Source organism: Salvelinus alpinus, chromosome 9, assembly GCF_045679555.1.
Source record: "Salvelinus alpinus chromosome 9, SLU_Salpinus.1, whole genome shotgun sequence".
NCBI lineage: Eukaryota > Metazoa > Chordata > Actinopteri > Salmoniformes > Salmonidae > Salvelinus > Salvelinus alpinus.
This window is the reverse complement of record NC_092094.1, coordinates 30,661,895-30,673,931: the sequence shown is the minus strand read 5'-3', so window position 1 is coordinate 30,673,931 and position 12,037 is coordinate 30,661,895. Positions and strand designations below refer to the sequence as shown.

General features: G+C 45.6%; 1 protein-coding gene across 1 annotated transcript in view; it reads left to right on the top strand.

Annotated features, from left to right (window-relative positions):
- Window positions 1-12,037, top strand: part of dnaja2b (DnaJ heat shock protein family (Hsp40) member A2b) — a 19,645-nt gene extending 7,608 nt beyond the window's left edge. The window contains exons 6-10 of the mRNA XM_071416695.1: window positions 2,859-2,992; window positions 3,078-3,274; window positions 9,217-9,361; window positions 10,261-10,388; window positions 10,512-12,037. Of these exons, the coding sequence (XP_071272796.1) occupies window positions 2,859-2,992; window positions 3,078-3,274; window positions 9,217-9,361; window positions 10,261-10,388; window positions 10,512-10,700 (793 nt within the window). The 3' untranslated portion in view covers window positions 10,701-12,037. The remainder of the gene's footprint in view (window positions 1-2,858; window positions 2,993-3,077; window positions 3,275-9,216; window positions 9,362-10,260; window positions 10,389-10,511) is intronic.

The window sequence follows — 12,037 nt, the reverse complement described above, 5'->3', positions numbered from 1 at the left end:
TTGTGAGCCATGACCAGCCTTTCAAAGCACTTCATGGCTACAGACGTGAGTGCTACGGGTTGGTAGTCATTTAGGCAGGTTACCTTCGTGTTCTTGAGCACAGGGACTATGGTGGTCTGCTTGTAACACGTTGATATTACTGACTCAGTCAGGGATCGGTTGAAAATGTCAGTGAACACACTTTGCAGTTGACCAGAGCATGCTCGCAGTACACGTACTGGTAATCCGTCTGGCCCTGCAGCCTTGTGACTGTTGACCTGTTTAAAGGTCTTACTCACATCGGCTGCGGAAAGTGTGATCACATGGTCTTCCGGAACAGCTGGTGCTCTAATGCATGTTTCAGTGTTATTTGCCTCGAAGCGAGCATAGAAGTAGTTTAGCTCATCTGGTAGGCTCGTGTCACTTGGCAGCTCTCGGCTATGCTTCCCTTTGTAGTCTAATGGTTTGCAAGCCCTGCCACATCCGACGAGCATCAGAGCCGGTGTAGTACGATCCGATCTTAGTCCTGTATTGACGCTTTGCTTGTTTGATGGTTCGTCGGAGGGCATAGCGGGATTTCTTATAAGCTTCCGGGTTAGTGTCCCGCTCCTTGAAAGCGGCAGCTCTACCCTTTAGCTCAGTGCGGATGTTGCCTATAATCCATGGCTTCTGGTTGGGGATATGTACGTACGGTCACTGTGGGGACGACGTCATTGATGCACTTATTGATGGAGCCAATGAGTGATGTGGTGTACTCCTCAATGCCATCAGAGGGATCCCGGAACATATTCCAGTCTGTGCTAGCAAAACAGTCATGTAGCTTAGCATCTGCTTCATCTGTACACAATTGATCACAATGTATTTCTTTGTAGGCTATAACCTAAATAATTCATTTTTGTTCCTTCTTAGGCTCCCTGTCTGGCTCCTGACCTATTTAGAGGGTTTTATATGCTCTTTTAATATGACATGTAGCCTATTTGAAGTTCTGAGCACTTACATTCACCTTTTCATGTTTATTAAAATACTTTTCATTCAAATCGTTTGGTTTCAATACTTAAAAAATAAATGAAAGGTCCAGGTAGTCACACAAATAGATGGGTGGTGGATAAATTGTGATTTTAATGAAGGGATTGAATTTGGAGCTGCAATTAATTTTTTTTGAGCTCGGAGCGGTTTTTGTCAGAGCAGTTGGAAAGGACGTGGTGCGCCGTAGCAGTGCAGTGCTCCATGAGCGGGATTTCCATTTTCAATTCCGCTCACATACACTGACAGATACGTATCTGTTGGTCACAGATACCACGTGGGTTGGTAGGGGCGTGGATCAGAAAACCAGTCCGTATCTGGTGTGACCACCATTTGCCTCATGCAGCGCGACACATCTCCGTCGCATAGAGTTGATCAGGCTGTTGTTTGTGGCCTGTGGAACGTTGTCCCACTCCTCTTCAATGGTTGTGTGGATTTGATGGATATTGGCGGGAACTGGACACGCTGTCATACACGTCGATCTAGAGCATCCCAAACATGCTCAATGGGTGTGTATGCAGGCCTTGGAAGAACTGGGACATTTCCAGCTTCCAGGAATTGTGTGCAGATACTTGCGTCATGAGGCCGTGCATTATCATGCTGAAACATGAGGTGATGTTGGCGGGTGAATGGCATGACAATGGGCCTAAGGATTTTGTCACGATATCTGTGCATTCAAAATGTCATCAATAAAAAAGGCAATTGTGTTCGTTGTCCGTAGCTTATGCTTGACCACTCCATAAACCCACCGTCACCATGAGGCACTCTGTTCACAACGCTGACATCAGCAAACCGCTCGCCCACATGACATCGTACACGCTACGCTGTGTGCCATTTGCATGGTACCAGTTGAAACCGGGATTGATCTGTGAAGAGCACAGTTCTCCAGTGGCCATCGAAGGTGAGCATTTACCCATAGGTGTTGGTTACGACGGTGAACTGCAATCAGGTCAAGACCCTGGTGAGGACGATGAGCTTCCTTGAGACGGTTTCTGACAATTTGTGCAGAAATACTTTGGTTGTTCAAACACAGTTTCATCAGATGTCTGGTTGGCTGGTCTCAGACAATCCCGCAGGTGAAGAAGCCGGTTGTGGAAGTCCTGGGCTGGCGTGGTTACATGTGGTCTGCGGTTGTGAGGCCAGTTGGACGTACTGTCAAATTATCTAAAATGACGTTGGCAGCTTATGGTAAATAAATGAACATTAAATTATCTGGCAACAGCTCTGGTGGACATTCCTGCAGTAGCATGCCAATTGCAAGCTCCATCAACTTGAGACATCTGTGGCGTTGTGTGACAAAAATGCACATTTTTAGTGGCCTTTTATTGTACCCAGCACAAGGTGTAATGATCATGCTGTTTAATGATATGCCACACCTGTCAGGTGGATGGATTATCTTGGAAAAGGAGAAATGCTCACTAACAAGGATGTAAACACATTTTTTCACAATTTGAGAGAAGTAAGCTTTTTGTGCATATGGAAAGGTTTTGAAACATGGGACCAACACGTTGCGTTTTATTTTTGTTCTGTTTAAATATCTTTAGTGGACAGAGCTATGGATGCAGGACTAAACATTCATGATATAAAAATGTATAGTTTTTACCATGTTTTGAAGCTGTATACCGTTTGTTTGTTTACTTTGTTTGTAAAACAAGGTTATATTTTGGGTTGTGATGGGATACGACAATTGAACTAAGTTCATTTATAAGTTGTACCCATTGATTCTAAAAAAATATATAAGTCAAAAGATGAATGTAGGTGTGATTGCTGATTCCCCCTTTAACATGAGATATATATATATATATATATTGCTTAATGTGATAATTGACTCTCCTCTCTCTCTGGTCCGTCTCCAGTGCCGGGGGTAAGGCGGGGGCGGTGCAGAAGTGCGTGGCCTGCAGAGGGAGAGGCATGAGGATCATGATCAGACAGCTGGCTCCTGGCATGGTCCAACAGATGCAGTCAGTCTGCACAGACTGCAACGGAGAGGGTAGGACCACACACACTGCAATAATGAACACACTATAAAAAGTAACATTTTTGTTAGGAAACTAATTTGTTTGTGTTTTGTATAGGGGAGGTGATCAGTGAGAAGGACCGCTGTAAGAAGTGTGAGGGTCGTAAGGTGAACAAGGAGACCAAGCTGTTGGAGGTCCATGTTGATAAAGGCATGAGGCATGGCCAGAAAATAAGCTTCACTGGAGAGGCTGACCAAGCCCCAGGCACTGAGCCTGGAGACATCCTACTGGTCCTACAGGAGAAGGAGCATGAGGTAAAACGCACACACACACTGTAGCAGAGAGTACTCAAAGACTTAAATAAACTGCTCAGGAAACCACTCGGTGTTCAGAAATTCTCAATCTAATTTTGTTGGTTGCAAACACATTTAGCAGATATTGCAGTTTCAGCTAAAGGCTTATGTGTCTAGTTCCAACAGTGCAGTAACAATACAAAACAATACACACATCCCCAAAATAAAGAAACATCAGTTCAAGCAATGTCAGAGTCCCAAAAAAGTATATATACACTGCTCAAAAAAATAAAGGGAACACTTAAACAACACAATGTAACTCCAAGTCAATCACACTTCTGTGAAATCAAACTGTCCACTTAGGAAGCAACACTGATTGACAATAAATTTCACATGCTGTTGTGCAAATGGAATAGACAACAGGTGGAAATTATAGGCAATTAGCAAGACACCCCCAATAAAGGAGTGGTTCCGCAGGTGGTGACCACAGACCACTTCTCAGTTCCTATGCTTCCTGGCTGATGTTTTGGTCACTTTTGAATGCTGGCGGTGCTTTCACTCTAGTGGTAGCATGAGACGGAGTCTACAACCCACACAGGTGGCTCAGGTAGTGCAGCTCATCCAGGATGGCACATCAATGCGAGCTGTGGCAAGAAGGTTTGCTGTGTCTGTCAGTGTAGTGTCCAGAGCATGGAGGCGCTACCAGGAGACAGGCCAGTACATCAGGAGACGTGGAGGAGGCCGTAGGAGGGCAACAACCCAGCAGCAGGACCGCTACCTCCGCCTTTGTGCAAGGAGGAGCAGGAGGAGCACTGCCAGAGCCCTGCAAAATGACCTCCAGCAGGCCACAAATGTGCATGTGTCTGCTCAAACGGTCAGAAACAGACTCCATGAGGGTGGTATGAGGGCCCGACGTCCACAGGTGGGGGTTGTGCTTACAGCCCAACACCGTGCAGGACGTTTGGCATTTGCCAGAGAACACCAAGATTGGCAAATTCGCCACTGGCGCCCTGTGCTCTTCACAGATGAAAGCAGGTTCACACTGAGCACATGAGCACATGTGACAGACGTGACAGAGTCTGGAGAAGCCGTGGAGAACGTTCTGCTGCCTGCAACATCCTCCAGCATGACCGGTTTGGCGGTGGGTCAGTCATGGTGTGGGGTGGCATTTCTTTGGGGGGCCGCACAGCCCTCCATGTGCTCGCCAGAGGTAGCCTGACTGCCATTTAGGTACCGAGATGAGATCCTCAGACCCCTTGTGAGACCATATGCTGGTGCGGTTGGCCCTGGGTTCCTCCTAATGCAAGACAATGCTAGACCTCATGTGGCTGGAGTGTGTCAGCAGTTCCTGCAAGAGGAAGGCATTGATGCTATGGACTGGCCTGCCCGTTCCCCAGACCTGAATCCAATTGAGCACATCTGGGACATCATGTATCGCTCCATCCACCAACGCCACGTTGCACCACAGACTGTCCAGGAGTTGGCGGATGCTTTAGTCCAGGTCTGGGAGGAGATCCCTCAGGAACCATCCGCCACCTCATCAGGAGCATGCCCAGGCGTTGTAGGGAGGTCATACAGGCACGTGGAGGCCACACACACTACTGAGCCTCATTTTGACTTGTTTTAAGGACATTACATCAAAGTTGGATCAGCCTGTAGTGTGGTTTTCCACTTTAATTTTGAGTGTGACTCCAAATCCAGACCTCCATGGGTTGATAAATTTGATTTCCATTGATACTTTTTGTGTGATTTTGTTGTCAGCACATTCAACTATGTGAATATTTCATTCATTCAGATCTAGGATGTGTTATTTTAGTGTTCCCTTTATTTTTTTGAGCAGTGTATATATCTATATCTCAGCAAAAAAAGAAATCCTCTCACTGTCAACTGTATTTTCAGCAAACTTAATGTGTAAATATTTGTATGAACATAACAAGATTCAACAACTAAGACATAAACTGAACAGGTTCCACAGATATATGACTAACAGAAATGGAATAATGTGTCCCTGAACAAAGGGGGGGTCAAAAGTAACAGTCAGTATCTGGTGTGGCCACCAGCTGCATTAAGTACTGCAGTGTATCTCCTCATGGACTGCACCAGATTTGACAGTTCTTGCTGTGAGATGTTACCCCACTCTTCAACCAAGGCACCTGCATGTTCCTGGACATTTCTGGGGGGAATGGCCCTAGCCCTCCCCCTCCGATCGAACAGGTCCCAGATGTGCTCAATGGGATTGAGATCCGGGCTCTTCGCTGGCCATGGCAGAACACTGACATTCCTGTCTTGCAGGAAATCACGCACAGAACGAGCAGTATGGCTGGTGGCATTGTCATGCTGGAGGGTCATGTCAGGATGAGCCTGCAGGAAGGGTACCACATGAGGGAGGAGGATGTCTTCCCTGTAACGCACAGTGTTGATTGCCTGCAATGACAACAAGCTCAGTCTGATGATACTGTGACACACCGCCCCAGACCATGACGGACCCTCCACCTCGATCCCGCTCCAGAGTAGAGGCCTCGGTGTAACGCTCATTCCTTTGACGATAAACACGAATCCGACCATCACCCCTGGTGAGACAAAACCGAGACTCGTCAGTGAAGAGCACTTTGCCAGTCCTGTCTGGTCTAGTGACGGTGGGTTTGTGCTCATAGGCAACGTTGTTGCCAGTGATGTCTGGTGAGGACCTGCCTTACAACAGGCCTACAAGCCCTCAATCCAGCCTCTCTCAGCCTATTGCGGACAGTCTGAGCACTGATGAAGGGATTGTGCGTTCCTTGTGTAACTCGGGCAGTTGTTGGTTCCATCCTGTACCTGTCCCACTGGTGTGATGTTCGTATGTTCCGATCCTGTGCAGGTGTTGTTACACGTGGTCTGCCACTGCGAGGACGATCAGTTGTCCGTCCTGTCGTGCTGTCTTAGGTGTCTCACAGTACAGACATTGCAATTTATTGCCCTGGCTACATCTGCAGTCCTCATGCCTCCTTGCAGCATGCCTAAGGCACGTTCACGCAGATGAGCAACAACCCTGGGCATCTTTCTTTTGGTGTTTTTCAGAGTCTGTAGAAAGGCCTCTTTTAGTGTCCTACGTTTTCATAACTGTGACCTTAATTGCCTACTGTCTGTAAGCTGTTAGTGTCTTAACGACTGTTCCACAGCTGCATGTTCATTAATTGTTTATGGTTCATTGAACAAGTATGGGAAACAGTGTTTAAACCCTTTACAATGAAAATCTGTGAAGTTATTTGGATTTTTACGAATTATCTTTGAAAGACAGGGTCCTGAAAAAGGGAAGTTTATTTTTTTGCTGTGTGTGTGTAGATACCTTCATGCATACATATACACATAATTCAAAAATCATGGGCGTTAATATGGAATTGGATCCCCCTTTGCTGCTATAACAGCCTCAACTCTTCTGGGAAGGCTTTCCACGAAATGTTGGAAAGTTGCTTCGGAGACTTGGTTCCATTCAGCCACAAGGGCATTAGTGAGGTCGGGCACTGATGTTGGGCGATTAGTCCTGGCGTTCTAATTCATCCCAAAGGAGTTTGATAGGGTTGAGGTCAGGGCTCTGCAGGCCAGTCAAGTTCTTCCACACCGATCTCGGCAAACCATTTCTGTATGGACATCGCTTTGTGCACGGGGGCATTGTCATGCTGAAACAGGAAAGGGCCTACCCCAAACTGTTGCTATAAAGTTGTCATTGTATGTTGGAGTGTTAAGATTTCCCTTCACTGGAACTCTGGGGCCTAGCCTGAAGAATGTAAAACAGGCCCAGACCATTATTCCTCCTACAACAAACTTTACAGTTGGCACTATGCATTCGGGCAGGTAGCGTTCTCCTGGCATCCGTCAAACCCAGTTTTGCCAGATGGTGAAGCGTGATTCATCACTCCAGAGAATGCGTTTCCACTACTCCTGAGTCCAATGGTGGCAAACTTTACACCACTCCAGCCGGAGCTTGTCATTGCGCATGGTGATCTGACTTGTTGGAAAGGTGGCATCCTATGACTGTGCCACGTTGAAAGTCACTGAGCTGATTTTAGACACCTATCAGCAACGGGTGTGGCTGAAATAGCCACATTTGAAGCGGTGTCCTAATAGTTTTGGCCATGTGTGTGTGTAATAAAATATATATATATTACAGTATCAGTCAAAAGTTTGGACACACCTACTCATTCAAGGGTTTTCTTTATTCTGTACAATTTTCTACATTGTTGAATTAATAGTGAAGACAAACTCTGAAATAACTCATATGGAGTCATGTAGTAACCCAAAAACTGTTAAACAAATCAAAATATATTTGCGATTGTTCAAAGTAGCCACCCTTTGCCTTGACAGCTTTGCACACTCTTGGCATTATCTCAACCACATATGCTGAGCACTTGTTGGCTGCTTTTCCTTCACTTTGCGGTCCAACTCATCCCAAACCATTTGTTGGGTTGAGGTCGAATAGCTCTTACATAGCTTGGAGGTGTGTTGGGTCATTGTCCTGTTGAAAAACAAATGATAGTCCCATTTAAGCAAAAACCAGATGGGATGGCATATCGCTGCAGAATGCTGTTGTAGCCATGCTGGTTAAGTGTGCCTTGAATTCTAAATAAATCCCTGACCGTGTCACCAGCAAAGCACCCCCCACACCATCACACCACCTCCTACATGCTTCACGGTGGGAACCACACATGCAGAGATCATCCGTTCACCTACTCTGCATCTCACAAAGACACGGCGGTTGGCTCCAAGAATCTCTAATTTGGACACATCAGACCAAAGGACAGATTTCCACCAATCTAATTTCTTGACCCAAGCAAGTCTCACACAGTATCCTCTGAAAAGTTGATGTCTGTTACTTGAACTCTGAAACATTTATTTGGGCTGCAATTTCTGAGGCTGGTAATTCTAATGAACTTATCCTCTGCAGCAGAGGTAACTGCTGCGATCCTCATGAGAGAGCCAGTTTCATCATAGTGCTTGATGGCTTTTGCGACTGCACTTGAAGAAACTTTCAAAGTTCTTAATTTTCCGCATTGACTGACCTACATGTCTTAAAGTAATGATGGACTGTTGTTTCTCTTTGCTTATTTGAGCTGTTCTTGCCATAATATGGACTTGGTCTTTAACCAAATAGGGCTATCTTCTGTATACCAACCCTACCTTGTCACAACACAACTGTCTCTAACACATTAAGAAGGAAAGAAATTCCACATGAACTTTTAACAAGGCACACCTGTTAATTGAAATGCATTCCAGGTGACTAACTCTTGATGCTGGTTGAGAGAATGCCAAGAGTGTGCTAAGCTGTCATCAAGGCAAAGGATGGCTACTTTGAAGAATCTCAAATATAAAATATATTTTGATTTGTTTAACCATTTTTGGGTTACCACAATGTTCCATGTGTTATTTCATAGAAAAATATAAATGCAACATGTAAAAGGTTGGTTTCATGAGCTGAAATAAAAGATCCCAGAAATTGTCCATATGCACAAAATATTATTTCTCTCAAATGTGGTGCCCAAATGTGTTTATGTCCCTGTTAGTGAGCATTTCTCCTTTGCCAGGATAGTCTAGCGACCTGACAGGTGGGGCATATCAAGAAGCTGATTAAACATCATGGTCGTAACACCTGTGCACCTTGTGCTGGGAACAATAGAAGGCACTCAACACTGCACATTTTAATCACCCAACACAATGCCACAGATGTCTCAAGTTGAGGGAGTGTGCAATTGGCATGTTTACTGCCAGAGAATCAATGACTATGTACATAGGACAGCAGTCTAAGGTGGAGGGTAGAGTCTGGGTGGTAGCTGGCCAGTGACAAAATGTTTTAGCTTCCTCTCTGAAGGTGGCCCCCAATTCCCATTTCCTGAGTTTGAGACAATCCTGAAACGCTCTCGCCGACTTGTCACCCAGAGAATTTGGGTCAAAGTACTGATAAAATGTTAATTATTGAGTGTGTTCTGCAGGAGTTCCGTCGTGATGGCCATGACCTCCACATGACCCAGCGTATTGGCCTGGTGGAAGCGCTGTGTGGCTTTCAGTTGGCGGTCACACACCTCGACGGACGCCAGCTCGCCGTCAAATATCCCCCTGGCAAGGTCATAGACCCAGGTAAACACACTCCACAACACACACACCGCTTCAAGTTTAAAGGGGGCCTGAACTTCCTGATTTTTGCCTAGTTTTTTTTGGCTTGGTCATTAAGAAATGCAGCAGCCATGACTGAAGCCAAACGAGAGTGGTTTAATGTGGGTGTCTATGTGTGTGTTCGGATGTGGCAAGCGTTTGTACAGTCACTCGTTTGTACAGCACACAGTATTCACTCACGCTTATAACTTGAAACAGTCTAACCAGGTCTTGTGTCTTGAAGTCGCTTAGGCTTGCTAGTGCTAGCCAACTTCTTTCGGCAATTCGCTTCAGCTGGCTGGTGTGCGACCGTGGCAAAGTTGGTTTGACATCAGATAGCCTAATTCTGGGGCTAGTTAGTGACCGTCAATAAATAGCAAAATGGGACAATATTGTCATGTTGCACATCTTTTTAAATGCTTTTGATATTTCTACAATTTATAGATGGTTTGAGGTGTTTAAATAATTGAAATTGGGAGTTATTGACATTTTTAAAATATTGTCCCATGTACACTGTAATTTACTTATGGTCCCTAACTTGCCCCATAAGGATGTCAAATACAAATTGACCATGGTCATTACGATCGGGTCGCATGCAGCTGCGGTCCGAATTCATGATTACTTGTGTGCTGCCAGCTGTGGGCAGGATTGAAATAAACCCAACCGAAGGAACACTTACGGTACCCTTCATTCCGTGACGTACCATTTTTTTGGGAGAATGACTTTATGATCATACTTCTACTTTGTAGTACATTTTGACATGATAATTCTGACTCCTATCGATGCCAAATAGGACGTTTTCAAAACGAGAAGTTGCTTTTTAGGGGCAGTCGCTCTTTAACTTTATCTATTTTGCTTGCCCTGTATCATTATGTGTGTGTCAGGTTGTATCCGGGTGGTGAAGGGAGAGGGTATGCCTCAGTACAGGAACCCATTTGAGAAGGGAGATCTGTTCATCAAGTTTGATGTCCAGTTCCCTGACAACAACTGGATCAGCCCTGAGAAACTCACCGTGAGTACCTCTGAGAACCAAATAGCCTGCCCAAGGTGTCTGGTGCATCACACATTGTCTTAACCTTTACTTTGTGTACGTAATTTACAGAATGTGTGTTTTTTTTAACCTGTGTGTGTTTAGGAGTTGGAGGACCTGCTGCCGGCGCGTGCAGATGGACCAGTCATCTCGTCGGAGGCAGAGGAGGTTGACCTCCAGGACTGTGAGGTCAGAGGTCAGGGGTCAGCGGGGGCCAGAAGGGAGGCCTACAATGATAGCTCTGATGAGGAGGGGGGGCCGCACGGCCCAGGGGTACAGTGTGCCCACCAGTAGACTGAATACACACACACCCCGACAACCCTTTCTCCATTCTGTGTGCCCATCTGTTGTGAGGGAAGGGCACCTCCCTACTGCACCCTGCCCCAGGTCCCATCAGGACCCTCCACCCTCTTCATTCCACAATCAGTGTGTGGGTGTGGTCAGCAGGCTGTGCTGGATGTGTGGTGGCCATTTGACATCCTAGGATTTTAGGCTCTACTGCTGTCTTTGGAAACGTCATTTGCGAACCTTTGTATAAAATGAAAATATTGTCTGGAAAAATACATTCACTTATCTTCTAACAGGCTTCAGTGTCGTAGTCTAGTCTGTCACATCAGCGCATGCTGAAAAGACATTTAACACAGGCCTACCATAGCCCCTGGCCTACACGGCAGCCTGCTGAGCCACACAGGAAGTGTTTGCATCACTTTCTGTAAGCTCAAACTCCTCTCATCACTGAGTTACCTGGGAACTTCCTGGCTCAGATTTATCTCCACCAATCACATAGCTTGAATCTTTAGGCTTATTTACCTTTCAGTCAGAAAAAAATGATTATTCTGCGTGAGGATTGTGTGCTTTTGCACATCCGTGCGTGTGACCACAGAGTTTTTGTCTGAGTAGCATACTCTATTCCTCTTTCTAAACTCGGGCAAGGCTCTCTGTCTGTGTGTGTGTGTGTGAGAGCTGCTGGCTTCTCTACTCATAGCAGTTTGTACTCTGTGTGTAGTGGCAGTGTGAGTGATGACCTCATGTTTATGCTCAATTAAAGATAAAAACATCTGAATTTGTTGAACTTGTCCCACCTTGACCTTTTAACCCTCGACCCGAAACCTCTGTATTATACACAACTCTCCATGCCAGTAGAACTGTCACATGCCATCTCCAACTTCCATTCCCGTAGCTCTGTAAATACCAGCCACAACCCCATCCCCTGTGCACGGTTGCATCTCAGTACTCTTCAGCTGCCTCCTCCCTTCCTATCCAAATTCCTGTCCTTCATCTGCACTAATGGGACAAAACAGCAAGGTCATGTTCAGTTGGCACAAATTAGAAAATGTTTTGATCACAACCTAAAAAACACTTTCATTTCCAGTTTCAAAACATTTAGCTACAGTCTGCCTATTTCCTTTCTCCTGTCCAGTTCTGTGAGACCAGTGCAGATGGAGAGGATAGGAGGCTACTTTAGACTGTAGAGATGTAGTCATGTGACTGTCACTGTAAATATGAAATAGGCCACTGGAGGGACACGCTTCAGACCAACAGACAGGCTTTATTTAGTAAGTGATATTATTGTTGATGCTCATGTTTGTCAGGATGACAATTGAACTGTATAATAAACTCTGTCACCATCA